General features: G+C 41.7%; 5 protein-coding genes across 5 annotated transcripts; 2 read left to right on the forward strand and 3 right to left on the reverse strand.

Annotated features, from left to right (window-relative positions):
* Nucleotides 1–783: 783 nt before the first annotated feature.
* Nucleotides 784–1,894, reverse strand: SERLADRAFT_404826 (uncharacterized protein; the record flags this gene model as incomplete). Its single annotated transcript, XM_007312646.1, has 7 exons — nucleotides 784–900; nucleotides 990–1,151; nucleotides 1,181–1,277; nucleotides 1,308–1,354; nucleotides 1,464–1,550; nucleotides 1,658–1,690; nucleotides 1,715–1,894. 7 exons carry the CDS (start codon nucleotides 1,892–1,894, stop codon nucleotides 784–786), a joined length of 723 nt encoding a protein of 240 aa, XP_007312708.1.
* Nucleotides 1,895–8,123: 6,229 nt separating this feature from the next.
* Nucleotides 8,124–8,738, forward strand: SERLADRAFT_432464 (uncharacterized protein; the record flags this gene model as incomplete). Its single annotated transcript, XM_007312647.1, has 1 exon — nucleotides 8,124–8,738. One exon carries the CDS (start codon nucleotides 8,124–8,126, stop codon nucleotides 8,736–8,738), a length of 615 nt encoding a protein of 204 aa, XP_007312709.1.
* Nucleotides 8,739–11,307: 2,569 nt separating this feature from the next.
* Nucleotides 11,308–11,712, forward strand: SERLADRAFT_432465 (uncharacterized protein; the record flags this gene model as incomplete). The annotated part of the gene is made up of 1 exon (XM_007312648.1): nucleotides 11,308–11,712. The coding sequence occupies one exon, from the start codon at nucleotides 11,308–11,310 to the stop codon at nucleotides 11,710–11,712; it is 405 nt and encodes a 134-aa protein (XP_007312710.1).
* A 4,232-nt stretch (nucleotides 11,713–15,944) lies between these two features.
* Nucleotides 15,945–17,113, reverse strand: SERLADRAFT_404828 (uncharacterized protein; the record flags this gene model as incomplete). The annotated part of the gene is made up of 5 exons (XM_007312649.1): nucleotides 15,945–15,992; nucleotides 16,021–16,179; nucleotides 16,297–16,677; nucleotides 16,728–16,794; nucleotides 16,995–17,113. 5 exons carry the CDS (start codon nucleotides 17,111–17,113, stop codon nucleotides 15,945–15,947), a joined length of 774 nt encoding a protein of 257 aa, XP_007312711.1.
* Nucleotides 17,114–18,513: 1,400 nt separating this feature from the next.
* Nucleotides 18,514–18,726, reverse strand: SERLADRAFT_344424 (uncharacterized protein; the record flags this gene model as incomplete). Its single annotated transcript, XM_007312650.1, has 1 exon — nucleotides 18,514–18,726. The coding sequence occupies one exon, from the start codon at nucleotides 18,724–18,726 to the stop codon at nucleotides 18,514–18,516; it is 213 nt and encodes a 70-aa protein (XP_007312712.1).
* Nucleotides 18,727–18,808: the final 82 nt, after the last annotated feature.

Genomic DNA, 18,808 nt, shown 5'->3' on the forward strand with positions numbered 1-18,808 from the left:
TTCCAAGTCACGTGACTGATCATGTGATCATTTACTTTACTTTTCATAGTTGCATTAAAACTGATGTGAGGGATGTTAACCAAACAAATTAACCAGACTCACAATGATAGGCCTAGCTACCCATCTTTTTGTGTCCACTCAACAGCATTCATGGTGTTGATTGGCTATGGCTTGCAGCCTTATTATTAGTGTCATAGTATCCTATTGAATCTTTTAATGGTTGCCTAGTGCAAGAGAGTCCACTTACCTTGACATCCGCTTTCCATTCCCTTCTGTCTCCCAAACTATCAAACAGATGAAGCTGTTTGGTTGAGAGGTGAGCAATACAGGAGACCCAATGTCCCACTAGCAATGGGCGGTGTATAGGTATTATCCATATATCTTTCTCCCAATACAAACACTAGGACATGGTTCACCAAAGGATGTCATTGGACACATGGTATTGAATACATGGGAGATTGTGGGTGGAAAAAGTAGCACATTGTTGAGTATGTGGCAATAGAAACTCTGAGTATAACAAGGTGGTGCAGTCATTAACACATGTATCATTGAGTCAAGCAGATAGAGAGGAGAGCATTGTGATATTTTCAGCTTCAATTATCAGCTGCCAGAATCCATCTTGAGGTGCTTGCACTCTCTTCATAGTTAAACCTGCTGCAATTACTATTTCATTGTAGGACAAGATAGGGAATTTTCCAATGTCAAGGTCCTTGTGAATATCTTTCTGTCAATGTGCTGTTGTTAAGATGATATCAAGCATACCTCTAGAGCCTCCCAAATGATCTACACATCAGCTATATTTTCATTTTCTTCATTGTCTTGTTCCTTGTCTGCCTCTCTATTATCTCCAGCCAATATGCCCAGGGTGACTTGTTCTGGGTCAAGTGCAAAAATTATTCTCTGTTAGAATAACTGTTTCAACATCAGCATCAATTTTTATAGTAGTTAAGTTGGGTAATAGCATAGTTGTAGTATTTATCCAATGATACGTGGTTGCAGTTGAGCCTCCTAAGAGCCTGATGGCCAATTTGATGCCTTTGTTTGCCTGGCTCTTGAAGCATGTTAGTGATACCAATGGGTTTACCAGCATGTGCTCCTGGTTCTGGTGCAATGTAAGATGGAGCCGCATATCTGTAAAGCATAATAGATCTCTGTAAGAATATGAGCTTGTATTACTTACAAGTGGTGTAAACGGAGCTAACTCAATAGCTGCAAGCTCCTCCCCAAAACATTGACAGATGTTATTAGCCTCTACACCAAGGCACCTCTGCTCTTCCCTACACCCATTGTGTTTCAACAATACACACATCCCATCATGGTATCTCTCCGGGTGCTGGTGTGATTCAAATGCCTTCTATGAGGGTTTGATTGTTTCATGAGTCATTGAGTTTAGTGAGAAGAGGTGTTGGAAGTGGAATTGCCTAGGATGGATTATAAAGGTCAAGTAACCGCTCACAATATACATTGAACTTGCAAAGAGCTGTCGTAAGAGCTGGTTGCCGCTTTGCTATGGCTTTTTGGGTTTGTTGGTGGAGTTTTGTACCTATAATCTACAATGAGCATCAGATAGAAAAGACAAGAAATAAGGGGCATTACTGAGTGCTTTCTGTGTTCCTCTAACTGCACAATCAAGCTTGTCCCATTCAAAAAAGCTTACAATTGCCCCCTTGCGTGTGTTGATTCTAAGGTTCTGTGCCATCAATAGTATACGCACAAACTCCAAGTTGATCCCTTTGAGCTCTGGGAATTTGTCCTGAACATTGAGAGAGGCATACAGTGTTTCAGCCTTCTTTAGCAAATGCTCATGGCCCCTCTCAAGGCTACCAAGCACCTTAAGAGCACTATCAGGGGTAGTGCATTTCTCGATCACCGCTTTGGCTGCTTGTAGCATCATATTAGTGTGTCCAAACCAGTCTGAAGAGCCAAAACAACATCAAGCTCTTCCTTGAGCTGTGCAGAAGCATCTGAAATGCAGGAAAATAAGTATTAAGGCCTCTACCATTGATATTGTCACACATGAGATTGTACCAATGACTGCAACTCCTTATGTTCAGACCATTGCATTTGTAAATCTGTGACTGTATCTCGACATCCATCTAAGATGCCTTGTGCTGCTGGTCTTTGCTCTGCGGCATAGACACCTTTGCCGCTAAGCCAGACTACAACCAGTCGGTGGGTGTGTTAAGCAAATTCTAGAGCAAGTTGATATGTCCGAGATTGTACCAAAACTTGAGATGGGCTTAACACACCTAACTGACTGGCAAAACTTGCAGTGGTGCTACATTATTGTCTATTTATACCACCATATTCCAACACCGAGTCTGACACATCCTTGGTCAGCTAATAATAAAATTGGCTGTAATAGACAAATTGGGTGACGTGACAGGATACCTCTTGAATAAAGTAGTAATTACAACAGCCAGGTAGATTAAGAACATGATATTACAATAATGGAAACATGCTGCAATGAAAAGCTAATATTTAATACTTAAACAAATCTATGTCTACAAATAAGTATATGACCCCAATGAACAAAGCTCACAGAGTGAACAATATTCTGCAGAACATGCAAGACAATGGGTTATTAATCTTGGACTTGATCCAGGCAGTCCTAGAAAGCAATAAACCAGAGCACATATTAGCACAAAAGACATTGGTATGTAGTGCCACAATGATATGTACCCACCTGTATAAGCACTCCACAGCCCAAGAGCCTGTGTTACAATGGGCTTTTGGGCTGATCAAAGGTGTACATATAAATATGCACATGGTGGTGAGGGAGGAAATGTACCAAAGATGACCATTCAACACCAATGAGCCTGATAAAATGGGACCATAACCTTTTTGTGCCTTCTCCATCAGAACAGGCCAAGGCCAAGGGACATGCAAGGATTGAAAATAAACTGATTGTCCTGCAATGACCATGTGATAGTGTGGGTGGTGTGAGGGATTGTACTGGTGATCTGAGTGATGGAGAGGATAAACTGAGAGCCTCTCATGTAGGTGCCAAAAGTACAGCTGAGATTATGTGCCTTGTTGAGGGCATACTGTATTGTACAAGTGCAGAGGCTCTTATGCAGCAGCTACTTGACTGCGACAATGCTGTATAGCTGCATCGGTCCGTCATTCAACTTCAATGTGAAGAACATTGTACCATTGCACTACTTGACCAAGGCTTTGTTAGAAAGGCTCGTGGATAGCCTCTCCCTGTGTGAAAGTGTGAATAGGTTTGCACAGTGAGTGGTTAGTGAGACTTACCCAAGGTGTTGTCATTCTAAAGCCTCTGCCAATATAGTGGGTTTGAAGAGCTGCTGCCAGCACATTAATCACATTGCATGACCACTCAAAAAGTGTGCAATAGAATGTTAGCAGGTCAATGTATATAGCCATCCAGGGCTTTGATGGCGTGAATGGAAATAAACCATGATAGATTAGGACTTGAGGGAGCATCACACATTGACAACTAGGTATATAAATACAAGCAAGGTCTGATATCAAAATAAGCATACAACGTGTGGAGAGAAAAATAGACTACATACACCCAAAGAAGAGACATCATTAATATTTATTTTTGCACACAATTAGACTTTGGACAAATTAAAAATACAGAGCTTGAATGCACTGTTGAAAGTGGCTTCAAGAGAGTGCACAACAGATAATCTATGTATGGGTCAACAAAACTAAGTATTAGTGCTTTCTAGGAGTCATACAGGCACAGGGTTGACATGTCTGGGAGAATACAACAATGGCTGGGGGATGATGTAACCTTGGAGTCTTCAAGCCCAGAGTCAATATCTAACAAATTTTCACCATAATCGACATTAGCACTCTGCAGTGTATTGTATAAGGAAGCCATCCCCTTATCTGCATCAATTCTTGCACTGCTGATATCTGTGATTTTGAAGGGCTGGAGCTCTGGCGGCTTTGAATGCATTAGCTCCTCTATTTTATCAAGCAGTTGATGGTGTTTGGCTTCTTTTCTGGGGAATCTTAATAAGGCTTTAGTTTTCCTTATGTTTTTCTTCTTTTGTGGGCTAGCAAAGTGATTTCCCAGTCCTGAAGATATAGGTTGGGCTGCACGGCTACCTGAAGGGGGGCCCATGGTGAGTAAATGAAAAGATTTAGCATAATATTTTCATGGCAAGCTAAAATTGTATATGATACAGTACTAGTAAGGCTATATTCTTCAGGTGGCTTTCCATAATGTGCCCAAAGGCTTGTCAAAGTCCAGACACTATTGAGGAGGAAAGGTAAGAGGGTGTGGTCTATTTTTAGAATAAGGTTCATCAAAGAAACACAGATTGTTCATCTCAAAGACAGATTTCCCACAACAAAAAAACACATCTCAGTGACTACGAGTGGGTCTGAGAAGAGCTGTCCAAGGTGCAGTTCAGATGGGGGGGGCTATTTGGATATTTTTGAGATACAATAATTCTGCTACCTCAATAGCTAAATACACTTATTAGACACAATTTTATGCCTTCCAAATGAATAACCCAAGTTTTCCTACCTCCAAATTTGCATTATTGAGTGAGTCCCTTATTTTGCATGATTTTCAACAAAGTAACACTCTGCCAAACACAGCGCAATTGTAGTTTCAACTTTCCAAGACCACCAGGCACACACTATACTATACATTGACAGACCGTTATATCCATGCCACAGGCTATGATTTCCAGACCTCCAAAAAGTCAGAGACCCTCAAGTCTGAACTCCCAAATCTTTAGTACTCTCGGAATTACACTCCTCGTGCTCTGCCATTTGGCATAGCCCTGTACCCCACCTCCACATGGTACTCCGGATATCTGCTCTGATTCTCTTGCACTGGACTTCTAGTCTGCCATACTTCCACAGACCTTAGTCCCTAACTTGACAGAGTGAATGTGTGAGAGTAGAGGATGAAAGGTGGTGTTACAATTAACATACCAGTACCTACTTACGCTTCACTTTTGTACTTCTACTTTTATTTTCCAAGTCACATGACCAGTCATGTGACCATTTACTTTACTTTACATTTTCGACTTTTCATAGTCACATGACCAGTCACATGCTAGACATTGGACTTTGAACTTTATTTACAACTGTACAGTACCTCATGTATTTTAGTATATATACAAGAGCAATACATGGGGAAGGACTCAGCGAGTCCTCCTGTTGTCTAGCACAACTAACTCACTGCAGCCTAAGGGGTAACCACTCCCCATCATCTTCTCTATAGTGTGTTCCTGTGTGCGCCAGAGTAAATAACTCTTGGTTGTTACAGGTGGAGAGGAGTAATGATCCTTTGGAGAAGGACAGGAAGACTTAGAAAAAAGCTTGGATGAAAGGTGGAGGAACTAGTAGATATTCAAACTGCAGGAATGGAGTGCAGAAGCTACAGCTGATATACTATTGGAGGGATTGGAGTTCATAAGGAGTAACTTGTAATGTAGGTATTGAGTTTCATGCAGACAATTACCTAGTGAGGGGAAATTCTATGTGAGGGGAGTATACCATACGGTCTAAAATACAGAGTCCATAAGGAGTATGAGAATGTGTGGAGAAAACGGGCCTAGTGCACAAGTTAAGTCAACTCCCAATCTTGTACTCTGTTCTGCCTCCCACCTCATCTCTGAACTGTGAACTCTGATCACTCTGAAGGTCACAGTTCTGACACAGACAAACTTGTCTTATTCATTGAGCTCATTGCCAAATTATGACACGCCTCAATAATCACAGCAAAACCAAAATGCTGGCAAATATAAATCATATGCTAGTGCTGACCGAGCACATGACATGAGTAATTAATCAACATCAAACTGATAAATCAAATGCTTATCAAGGGTTCTAATACCTTGTTTTCCTAATCAGGTCATCTGCCAGACTTTACATGATTGTGCAACTGGCTTACACAAACCCCAACAGGATGGACAGGCAGCAAATCAGCTGCTAACAACACCAGAGAAGAAGCTGCTGATGGAATGGACTCAATGTCACACCATGGAGGCGAATCCTTTCAACCCAAGAAACCCTTGTATGTATGCCTACATAATCAGTGGTAAGAAGCCAGGCAGGAATTGGCATTACCACTATGGCACTCGCTGTTACACAATTTTTGGACTTTCAACTTTTATTCTCCTTTTTAACTTTCTTTATCATTTTTGGACACTTATGCTATGCGGCACTTTCCTTTTATATCCAAACACCACTTATCCTTTTACTTTCTTATGCTGCACCACCTTCCTTGACCCATAGCTACAACTCTCTCATGTGGTGGAGCTGGTTACAAGGGCTACACCCTATGACATCATCAGCCACCACACCCCAGTAAGTCCTCCTGTTGTTTACCCACAACTAAATCGGTCCAACCTTAAGGGAGTTTACTCACTCCTCTCTGTTTGTGTTCTCTGTACGCCAGAGTATAATAAAAACTTTGGTTGTAACACAATACCCCAAAGTTTGTATACTCTGGTGGACACACAAAAGAACTCAAGAGGATGATGATGAAGAAGATGAGAGTTTGTAGACTCAAGTTGTTAGGAACAAGTCAGTTTCTATCTATTGCAAGGGTATATGTACTAAAATACATGTGGTACTGTATAGTTAATATAAATAAAGGTAATCATTCCATCATCAGGAGAATGGTGAGGTGCTGATATTACCAGGCAAAATTTACAATCCGTCCCAAGTCTTACATCTGACTGTCAGGTTATACCTATGATTATAATATGAGAGTAAGATTGACATAGTTGTATCAGCTTTTATACACTACTGGCACTGTTGGGTAGTCAGAAAAAATAGTATAATTACCATGCAAGCTAGCTTATCTAGCCTTCTAATATACAACCAGACTGCTACTTTGCCTCTATAATTATCAGTGTGATATATATGTGCATTGGTCTCACTGGCAGATACTTGCAAGTTAACAGGCAAAGATGTTATAGCATAAAAAATACTGTAAGTAAACATTATTTTCAACTAATCAACATTTCCATCACTCTCATTGTTGAGACCATAGACCTGCAATCCATCATCTTGATTTCCCTCTTCTGAATGCATGTTGAAGGGGGTTGATTGAGAATCTTCACCCGCTGATGAGGCTCAACCCTCATATTCATGGTTTTCTGCATCAGAACCAAGCAAATCCAGGGCTTCAGATTGTTCACCCTAGCCAATATTTGTGAGGTTGCAGTATAATAATAGGAAATGTTTGACTCACAATTTGTGTGGAATATGAATTGGTTGTGCTCAGTCTTCTTAGTCTTCTAAACAAAGGTAAACAAAGGAGCCACAGAGGCAAAATAATAGAGAACACAACCAATAATAAATGATATAGGAATAGATAGTGAAAGGAATGAAAATAAGTAGAAAGCACTAAGGTGCAGAATCACCAAAACTAACAGATTTTTCTCGTAAATCAAACTGTGTGCTTCCTTTTCTACATTCTGTCCTATCTCTTGCACATTCCTCTCATACTCCTTTTTCCTTTCCTTTATTCATTTTCTGCCTTCACCACCCTTTGTTATGGGCATCCCATCTAGTGGTGCTCCTCCTGCTATCCTTTCCAACAAGGGTGTTGACTCACGTGAAATAACATAACTGGATGGTGGCAAAAATGAGCCATAGCAGCAGCATCTGGGAGGTAGGAACACCCCAGATGACCTAGCACACAACAAATGGCTGCCCTGCGATAGCTCGGATAATTGACATGGGTAGCATTCTCTGATTTGAGATTGCAGTGGTCCTGGGCCTAGGTTTATTGTCCACAAAGAATATACAACTGGGAGGTAGAAACCCCCCAGTTGCATCATGCAATAGCAGTGACGGTGACCGTGGAGGGTAGAAATGCAGTGGGCAATAATTGGGCAATGGGGACTCAGACATGTCATGATCACAGTCGCGCAACAGGCCTTTCCCATATTTGGTCATTGCACATGACAAATAATTTGCGTGTCTTTATCTGTCACCAGCTTTCAAGTTACTTCACTGCGGACCACCACCACCAATTGATCCTCTACGCCTGTGGCATTTGTACACCACAGATGTTCTAGAGAGGAAAAATACCCAAAAGCCCCTCCCAAGAACAGGACAAGGTCCTTCATCACTTCATAAACAAAAAAACACCCCCATTGTACTACATACAGATGGCGCAGTCAACAGATCACTCCTTTGTTCATCTGGACGAGACTCTTTGCATTTATGCATCACCTACTGCCAATTTCCTTCCCTACGTTCCATCTCCGGATGATGTCCTTCGTGCTAGCATGCACCCCCGTGAAACCCTTGTTCCACATTGGGTTTCTGCCGCCTACTCCTACATTGGTTTTACACCACTGGAAATCAAATCTGATGGCCTACTCACTGGTTGCTTGAAACTTCCCTCCAAAATTCCGCTTGAAAAAATTGACAGCGTCTATTATCTTGAAAAAAAAGTACGCGTGTCATGGGCAAGGCTTGAAGACAGTATCACTCGAGCAATGTACTATCTTGAGCAATTACAGCCAATTCTTTGGCCCCTTGACTGCGAGACATACCCCTATATTAAAAACTTTGGATACCTCAAGGGGCACCAGAGTGAAGCTAAAGCATCCAAGGCTGCTTTGGTCTCCCGTTTTGCCTTCATTCCCTTCTTTGGCCTTTGTTCTTTTGTCCTGGCGATGTTTAGCAAAGGAAAGTGTTTAGGAGATCCTCACCCACCTTGGGCTCGTGTACTGCAAGACTCTTGCAGAGTTCATCCAGAATGGGTTAAAAATCTATGATTCTCAGTTGTTGGTGACTTTTCCAAGTTGACGAAATGATGCGGGGTGTTCATACATGCTTCACAATCCTATGATTAAATGGAAATGGTATCCCGTACAATACAAGCCAACATTCCTGTATGGTTCTATTATGGAATATATGGGCAGAGCCAAATATAACCCTCAACTATAATGGCCCCTATCCTGAAGTACTACCTTTCATTGCGAGCCGTGAACACAGTAAAGGCGGATAAGGAGCAGATAGGCTGGAACAAATGCAGTGCAAGATGGAGTCTATGTACACTGCCTACTGCACCAGCTCGCTGGCTTGTACAACTACAACAATACACTGGAATATCAAGTTGAAAAAGGAAGCAGACAGAGGCTTGGAGAGCATTGGAGAGATTTTATGGCCCAAAGAGATGATGAAAATGCTGTGATTTGTGCTCATGAATCCAGTTGCCATCAGCAACTTTGTCTCAATATCAAGGAGAAGATGGCCAGTTTCCCGATGCCAGAGACACGGAAGTGTTGTGTTTATATGTGGAACTTTGAGAAAGATGGTGCAATTTACTGGGTGTGAAGACGTATGCCATTCAACATTGTCTGTCAATGTTGGTTGTTGATTCCAGATCAGCACAGATTTTATGACAGTTTCTCCTACTGCTGGGATATATGTCACAAATTCATTGCGGATGCGGGGCAAGATAATATGTTGTCAGAAAAAGGCAATCATGAGGAACTCAAAGGACAAGCCCCGATGCTACCTGAATTTTGCAAACAGATCAGCTCTTCCTTACAAGTCGACTTGTCCTTGGCTCAAGAATGTTTGGCTGTGTTTCAGCTTACTGTACCTTCAGCAGAGGATATCCTGCAATTCCGTTACAGTTTTGTACCAAAAGATATATTCTCAGTTGGTGAGTGTCACATAATTGAGCTCGTTAAATGAAAAGACGTTAAAGAAATAGGGGGAGATATTGGCTTAAATGCACAGCTCCCCAGCTGGTCCTCCTCCGCTTGCTACTTTACATCTGCTTTTCTATCCCTTAGTCAATATAAAACGGCTAGAGGTGCACTGCCACCTGTCTGGGACATGAGCAATTCTTTTCCACACTACATTCAAGGACACAATTTTCCTTTTCAAATCACCCCCATTTGCTTCAAAGACACTTCACAAGACCACTAACTACTCAGCTCTCTTGGCCTAGCAACAAGCCCAAAATGGAAAATTTGTCTGAGAAAATCTTCATCTATGTTGGAATGTATACAGCAAGGATTTGGGCCTAGTTTGGAAGATGTCACTCTACAGCTCACATCAATGGCTATGCCATTTAAAACTCTTCTGCAAGTGGAAACACCGCCCAGTGTTGTCCCGCCACATCACATCACTCTGGGGTATTGAAGGGAAGGTTATAAACTTGATGTTATTGACTATAGTTGTTATCAGGATGCCTGCAACAAACTTCTGCTCAGCACTCATAGATGTGTTGCTTTTCTGCAAGGCAGGATTGTATAGTGTCTTGCTGTAGATGTCCTTTCCCCAGAAGCCATCTTATCAGGACCTTCAAGTGATGTCCAAGAACCAAAGGAAATATTTCAGACTAGTTCTGTTGCTGCACATCAGAATCTGTTGTTCCCACCTCACACTTATTTTATTTTTTAGTAAGGCCAGTGCAGTGCACTTGGTCTCATTCATTCAGCTGGCTGTTGCAATCTGGGGTGTTACTACACCTCACATTGCTCAATTTTGTGTTCACAAGTTAACCTTTGACTCCTTAGCGGCTCTTTACCTGGTGTCATTGACCTGTCGCAGTCATCACACTTACTGCGGCATCCAGCCTCTAGGCTCGTGTTTGTCAATTACAACAAATTCACCGCCAGCAACAACCGCGTCACATCCCAGGGCTGTAATATTACTCATAGAAGGATTGTACTTGAGGTTTTCCCTTCTGGAGATTTGACATGGCAATATGTTCCCAAAGCAATATTGGAACCTGAGGTAGATGATGAAGGGTCCTGGCCTCAGCTGGTTAATCTCAATGGGTAGATACTCTTTCCATTGAGCATTCTTTATTTCTGACCAGATCTCCAGGGAGCTTTTATATTGTATGATGGATCAGTGGGATATATATAAATTGGATCCGGCGTATAAATGCCATGTCTATCTGGCACCCCAAATTTTGACAATCATTCCGTTGGACTGCCTACAAGAGAAATATTCTGCAACACTGGGTACAAGCAGTGCCATGTCAGTCAACAAAAATATTGAAGCAGGTGTGTGTAGCAATAATGATGCCAGTAGTCTTCCTGGTGCATCTCAAGCCAGTGTTCCCAAACAAAAATGTAACCTTGTTTGGTTTGGTTCACACTTCACCCAATTTAGTAAACTCAAAATTCTATAGCATCTGAGATAGATAGCAGCTACATAATCCCAGAAAAGTACACGAGTCCAAGGAAGGTATCTTCCCCTCAGCCGAGCCCCAAACAAACCTGCAACATATCCCCCAATGACATAGCTGGGAGAATGGCTCGAGGTGTTTTCAAACAATATCAGCGGTTGAAAGAAGTCCAAAAATTGCGATGAGAACACATGAAAGTCAACCAAGCAAAGTTTGATGATATGAAAGTGATGGAGGAAGCATTTGCTGCACAAGCAGAGCTTGAGGCAAAGTCAGTTCAGGAGTGGCAGAAGCAGAAATACCAGAAGAGAATTAAAAAGAAACAGCATCTAAAGCAGGAAGAAGAACATAAGAAACAAAAATTTGAAGCAAAGAAGCAGCAGGTATTACGTGAGAATCTGGATGGAAAATGGGACAATGCCCTCGCTATTCAACGGTTTGTTGCAGTGTGGAACTTCTTTAATACATCCAAGGTCCCTCCCTCAGCTATGAAGGTACCTTGGCCTATACTCTCACATCCAAATGTTACAACACCTCATGACACCAATTGGGAAAATGTTGAGGCCTTTATCACAATTACTGGATGTCTTGGATGATTTACTCAGGGAAACCTTTCTAAAAATGCTGACAATTATTTCACAAGTAGTTAATGCTATTGATGTATAGGTATATTATAACAGAATATATGATATGGTGACACCGTATGTAAAGCATAGAAAGAGCGGGTATTGCTTGGGCAAGCATTGGGTAAGGGAGGGGCGATCAGGGGCTAATGAGTGGGCAATGCCTTTTGATAGCACTCAAAATGTCATATTACAGGTGCTACCAAAATGAGAACCAGAATTTCATATTTAGAACTTTTACACATGGCAGATAAGATATCATATTCACACCGACTTTTTGTGCACAAATTTTGGGACTCACTCAAATCTTGAGTGAAATTTGTAACAATAGGTGTCTATTTTTCAACAAATGAATTATATATATATATATATGTTTTTTGAAAGAGTTGAATGTTCAATAAAATATACTACTTTGAATACAATTTTGGGCCCGAGCACAATTTTAAATTTCAGATGATTGAAATGTTAATGTAAAACTATATATTTTATTTGCAGTTTTGGATAACATTTTAGAACGTCAAAATGCTCCTCACTGTGATGTGTGAGAGGCAAACAAAATTTCTCACGCTATGTCACATCATGTTACACAAATTTCAGGATTGTAAATTAAGTAAGCTTAGGTCTCATCCATAATTAATGCTATCACATGATGTGATTTGGCCTGTGACAATTGGCGCAACGAGGCACATCAGTTTGATTTTTTGTTATCTTTGCCACAGAAAATCTACCTCGTCTTTATAAGGCACCACTTTCTTTTGAGTTCTGCTCGCAGAAATCTATCTAATTATCAAGTCCAGCTTTTCTCGCAAAAAAAAACTTAAGTAGTTCATATCGAGCAAGAAGGTAGCTTTTTCTAGTTTGTCACCAAGTGTAACACTTTTTGTCACATGATCACATGATAGCATCAAAGGCCTATCTTATTTTATGGGTACTCAGTGGTGTGACAAGCTTTTTCCAAAATAAGTTGTGTCGCCAAACATGTCAGCTTGTTCCGAAACAGGCCCGTTTTGAAAGGGCACCTTTTGAAATGAAACAAGACTTTTTTGGCGGGCAACATTTCAAAACGGTGGCTGCTGAACGGGCCCTTACGTCTGTCAGAGGTCTACACAGATAATTGTAAGACCTAATTTGTCGACATGTGAGCAATAAAACTTAAATAGATAGTACTTACGCACACTGCGCAACTGTCTACAATGGTTGTATGAGGCCAAGTCCAAATGATCTGAGGAGGTTATCAGCAGCAATTGATCAGTTTATAATATTGTTAGCGACATTATAATGATAAATTGACATTATGGCAATGCTTGAGCTACAACTCTGAGGCCCTTGTAGCAGTGCAGAAAAAAGGTGAGTATTGTGGCAGGATGGAGTGCTTCATCAGCTATTTTCAAGTAAGAATACTGCATCATATGTACAGATTAGTATGTACACACACTTTTACATTATCCTCCCATTCCTTGGTAGTCACAGTGCCCTTTTTTGCATGTTCCTGAATTTCATAGAGGAGCTGGTCCACATACTGTTACAATAACACAATTTCCAGACCTTTAAATTTCATTCTCCTCTTCAACCTTCTTTTGTAGTTTTCACACCCTGTGCCATGCGGCACTTTCCATTATTGTTCAAACTCCACTTCTCGTGCTGTGCTGCCTTTTTCTTATTTTTAGATACAAGTATCTTACACAGTGGAGCTGTCCACACGGGCTGTGCCCCATGACATCATCAGCCACTGCCTCCATCAACTGTACAGTATACATGTACAAACAACCTGTAGTAGTATATATACCCCAATAGATCAAGGAGACTCCTCAGCGGGTCCTCCTGTTGTTTACCCACAACAAACTCGGTCCTATCTAAAAGGGTAACCACTCCCCTCACTACCTTTATAGCTTTGTCTGAGTTGTGCACCAGAGTATCAAAACTTTGGTTGTGACACATACATCCAGACTGCTCATCTTTCCACACTTGGGGAGCTCCTATGCTGCTGCCCCTCTCCTCTGTGTCTTAATCACCATTTGGTGTGGCTCTATCTTCTTGTTGATCATTTCCATCAGTGTTGCTTCCGGTGTTATCTTGCTCCTCATAAATACTTTAGGAGGTTTGGGAGGCAATAAGCCTTCAGAATTCCACCAGCGAGGCACACTACTCTCAGGGATCAGCATATTAGAACTCAAAATGTATGAACAAATCACTAAGAATGTTATTCTGGCCCAGTGGGCCAGAGTAACCTTTATTAGTCCGGGTAGAATGAGGCCTTTTGTGAGCAAAGCAATATTTTGTTTCTTCTGTATGCTTGTCCTCGGCTATGAATGAAACAATGTCAATTTAAGAGAAAGAGAACAATCAAATACATATACCTTTGGTTTAATGTTCCCTCTTCCCAAAGTCAGCAAGTCCTTAATCAAGGATCCCAACTTACTTCTCATTTTGGGATCTTAAAGGACCTCTGCCTTGATCTTCAAGACAGTCGGATTTTTCTCGAGAAATTCCTATGGATAGTTAGCAAAAAAAAGAAGGAAGAACAAATTTTACTTACAAAAATGCAGTCACTAAGGTCTGTTACATAAGCTGTAAATAAGTTGGGAGGTTTTGGGAGAATACACAGGCTCAAAGATGGTTGTTCAGGAGTTTCTAAATATTGGTGATATTTTAGTGTGGTGTGAATGAAAAGAGCAAATCTATTTGCCCTAAAATCTGCCAAGCCTAGCATTTCCAAGGCCTTGTCTCATTCAGAATCCCAAGTGACTGATTCCATGGCAAGAAGATGCCCCTTGATGTTGAGTAGCATTCTGACTGTACTGCCAAGCTGGTAAAACCATCATTTGGCAGGTCACCATTTGGCAGGTCACCTAGAAAAGGATGTACATACCTCTGCAAAGTTATCAAGGCTCCGGGGAGGGAGCTTGCACAATTTGCTGGGTTCTATGCCAAGCCCCTTCAGGCATTTTATGCTTGGTTGATCAAAATCATTTGATGAACCAGAGCGGGGGCAAGAAAGGCTTCAGGCGTTCCAGGAGGACTGAGGGTTCTTGGATTCCCACAAAAAGCAGGCATGGAGAGTGAAGGGGTTGATAAAACCCCATCAGACACTTGTTGATGCTTGAGCTGGGAGAGAAAAGATGCAAAACTTTTAGCTCCATGTTTCTGCAAACACAATAGAGCCAGAGAACAAATTATCCTGTAAGGCAGCCAACAATAGACACAGAAAGATGATACTTAACAGGATAATAATGCCAAAATCAAGTTTTTCTGTGATAGTGAGAAGGTCCAAATTGTGGTGAATTAGGCAAAGCAAATGGACACTGGTGGTAGTGGTAGTGAGATGAGCTAGGCTGAGGTGACACTGGCAATGTGAAAGACTGGTGAAGGCGGGATGGGCCAGGTTGTGCTGATGCAGGTGATGCAAACAGATGCTGGTGGTGGCGGTAGTGGGATGGGCTAGGCTGAGGTGACACCGACAATGTGAACAGCTAGTCGAGGTTGGATGGGCCAGGCTGTGATGATGCAGGCTGCAGTGTGGAGAATGGGGAAACTTGTTTATTCTTTGAGGGCCTAGTACCTTGTCCTTTTTGGGGGGCTCTTCTTGTTGGGGTACTGTTAAAGGTGGGGGTTGGTACATCCGGCGTTGGCGTGTCAGGGACCTGTTGGATGTCAACCGCGCCAGAGCCATCTTCCTCTTGCACAATTTGAGTGGCCTTCTTTTGACGTATAAGTTTTGCAGCATTAAGTTGAACCTGTTGTAGGTTGGTAACCCAAATTATGTTTGTGCAAAGATGAGGGGAACTACAGAATGTCAAGAGTGTTGATTTCCAGGAAATAGGGTCTGATTGCTTGCCCGGCGTGGTTATTATGAATCTGGCCAAACCTAAGTCAGTCCCAACAAGTGTCATTGCTCTGGGTGGTTAGCACTGTATTCCTGTATAGCTTGACCAGTATTTAGCCAGTTTTTGGTAGTGTTGTCCTGCCAGTAGCCTCCTGTAGCAATATGTGTAGCAATATGTTTAATAGCGTCTTGCAAAGCAAATGATTGCTGTATACTGAAGAGAGCCTGAAAATGTGGTTGAAAGATTCATTTTGTTTGGTTGAAAATAATAATGCAGGTCCAAATCTGCATACAAAAGCCTTGTAAGTGAAGTAGGAAATGAAACTTTGGCTTCTTTATTAGTATGCTGGGTGCGTATTTTGCAGTGATATTGAGAAAGTCTTCAATGGTACATGAGAGTTGAGCTTAATTCTTTTGGCCTGTTAAATGCCTGTGATAAAAAGTGAAACCAGGCTCACCAAATACACCTCAGCATTGTCTATCTTGGTGTGCCGGAGAAGCACAACCAAGTTTCCAATGACACACCAACCATTGAGGACATCTTGCAAAACCAAGTCGTAAATAAGATATGGCATCACCTGTGCAAGACTTTTGAAGTGCTTGCCAATGAGGCCATCCTTGAATCAACAAATATATTCTGCACTCAATTGCACCAAATTTGAGGCCATCCTTGCTGATCAATTGCGCCTTGTTTGGAAAGTAGTCAGTAAATATGCTTTTTCAAGGAGCCAAACCTTTTGTGCCCAGAAATACTTGACTACACCCACAGTGTGCAAGACCTTGGTGGGGTTGTCTTGATGGATATTAACCCCAGGCATCCCCAATAGCGGGTTAATATGGTCTTCAATTGTTGAGTCATCAAGTAGACTTTCAAGCTCCCATTCTAGCTGTAGTCGCACTTCTGTTTCAGGAATATCAGTCTTTACTGAGTTGTATTTACGCAGTTGCTTGCCAAGCACCAGTAAATGTTGGATAATTGATGCAGTATTGCTGTCACATATACCTGAATTAGTGCCAGCCACTTTGACTTTTTCAGTCTCACTGGACTCTAGAGAATAATCTAGTTGTTGCAAGATTTGTGCTTGCATTTCTTGAGGAGTTTGAGCTTCCTGACACTTTAGAGAAAGCGAGTGAGATTAAACCAAGATAAAATGAAACAACGTACTCTGAATATGTTCTGATAGCCTTTGTCAGTTTTTTTCTGAGCTTGAGTACCACCAACTTTACAGGTTCTGCAAAAGAAATTACTTTTGAGCCCCATACAGCCACATTCCTCGGCATGCATAGGGTTATCCCCTGCAACAAAAAGAACATAAGGTAGTAATATGATTTCTTGCTCATACTTGCAATCCCCAAGTTATTGTACCCAATTTAGCTGCTTTGCTATATTTTGTTGGTATGAGAGTTCATAAATACAAAGTAGGAGACTAACCTGATTGAGTCAGTGACTCCCTTTATCAACTCCATGGGTGCAGCATGTGGGGACAATGAGACAAAATGGACCCAGAACTCCTTTCCTAACATCTCCCGACGCATTAATGCATTAGACATATACACTACATGATGTTTATGCCACTGTTTTGATATGTTACAGAAACATTGTCCATGAATATAACTAGTGGGACAGATAGGGCCAGCCAGCCACCAAAAGGGTTGGGCATCTGGCTTGCAAAGTGTGCAGATGACTCTATCACATCAATCTTCAGAAGGTCACAAAAAGGCAATAAAAATTAAACCTACCCGGTCCTGCAAACTCCTGTGGATTTTCCTGGATTTCTTGGAATGTACAAAGAAATGTTGGTGTTGATGCAATGTCACGCTCAGGATCAACAAATTAAACCTGCCTGAATAATATTTCAAATTTTGAGCCTGTTAATAAATATAAGAAATTACATACCTGTGAACAAACTACTGGGTGGCCAAGCACCAAAATCTCTGTATCACCTGTCTGATTTCTAGGTTCTATTGAACCAGGAATTTGATTTTACTGCCCTCCCATCGGTGGGCAGTAATTGAGTTGATGTACCCATTTGGTATTGTTGTCTTGTCCAAAGTCGTAGAAGACTGTATGGTCTCTTCTCAGGAATAATGAGTCATTGTTTGGCTCATGTTTCCTCAATAATCCTACGTGGAACATTGGGTGTATATGCCTTACCCTGAGCTCCTCCGGGAGTTTCAGGGTGTATGCACTACCCCCCTTCTAAGGCTCAACTTCCAGGCAAGACCAAATACCGGAGGTGGTAGTTAAATTTTTGGGCATAGGTTGAAAATGGGAATTAAAAAGTTTTGAGTCCATGCCTCTAAGCTTCCTAGGAGCTGAGGGGTTCTTAGAATAAAATTTGTGAACAGCGTCACGGGAATTGTCCAGATGGGCTTCTGGTTCCCATGTTCTGTCCTCATCTCCATAGCCCTTCCATAGGACTAGGAACTCTAATTTTCCACGCTTCAAGCGTGCATCCACTACCCGTTCGACTTTGAACTCTTCTTCACCTTCCTGGGTGACTACAACCGGTCCGGGCCAGTCTATACGCTGTCCCGGCAGCGGTCCTTCGTAGGGTTTCACACGGCTAATGTTGACCGTGGGTACTACCCTCATTTGTTTTGGGAGTTCCGGCTCCACTGCGTTGGGTTTGACTTCCTTAATCCGGTAAGGGCCAATCCATTTTTTGGTCAGTTTTCTAGCTTGCTCACTTTTATGGTTGTGTTCACTGGTACTAAGTGTACCGTGGACGTTAGTCTACACATGATTACCCATAGGTGTTAGAATATACTCTGACATACCAATACCCCATAGAATAATACCTCTGATTTGTAAGCCAGCCCAGTATGCAGCAGCTATTCTGTGTAAGACGTCCGTGTTTGCATGTCATGTTTAAGATCCTACATTGTATAACCTTGGCCATATAGCTCAATTGGTAGAGCAGCTGGCATGTTTCCAGAAGGTTCCAGGTTCAATCCCTGGTCTGGTCATTATCCAATTTTATCAATAGGTAGTTATGTTCCCTTGATACTAGAAATGGGCCTACAAAGTCCATTCCTATTGACCCCCATGATCTCCATGGGGTTGGCAGACTATACAGGAGACCCATAGGTCTTTGCGTACTGCTCTTTGTGATCTGACAGGTTCCGCATGTTTTAAAGAATTTGTCAATTTGTATCCCCATTTTGGGCTACCAATACCAGCAATGTATATAGTTTGCTGTTTTGTTTGGTCCAAAATGGCCAAGCACCTCATGTGCTTGGTCC

The sequence above is a fragment of the Serpula lacrymans genome, assembly GCF_000218685.1.
Source record: "Serpula lacrymans var. lacrymans S7.9 unplaced genomic scaffold SERLAscaffold_1, whole genome shotgun sequence".
Classification (NCBI taxonomy): Eukaryota; Fungi; Basidiomycota; class Agaricomycetes; order Boletales; family Serpulaceae; genus Serpula; species Serpula lacrymans.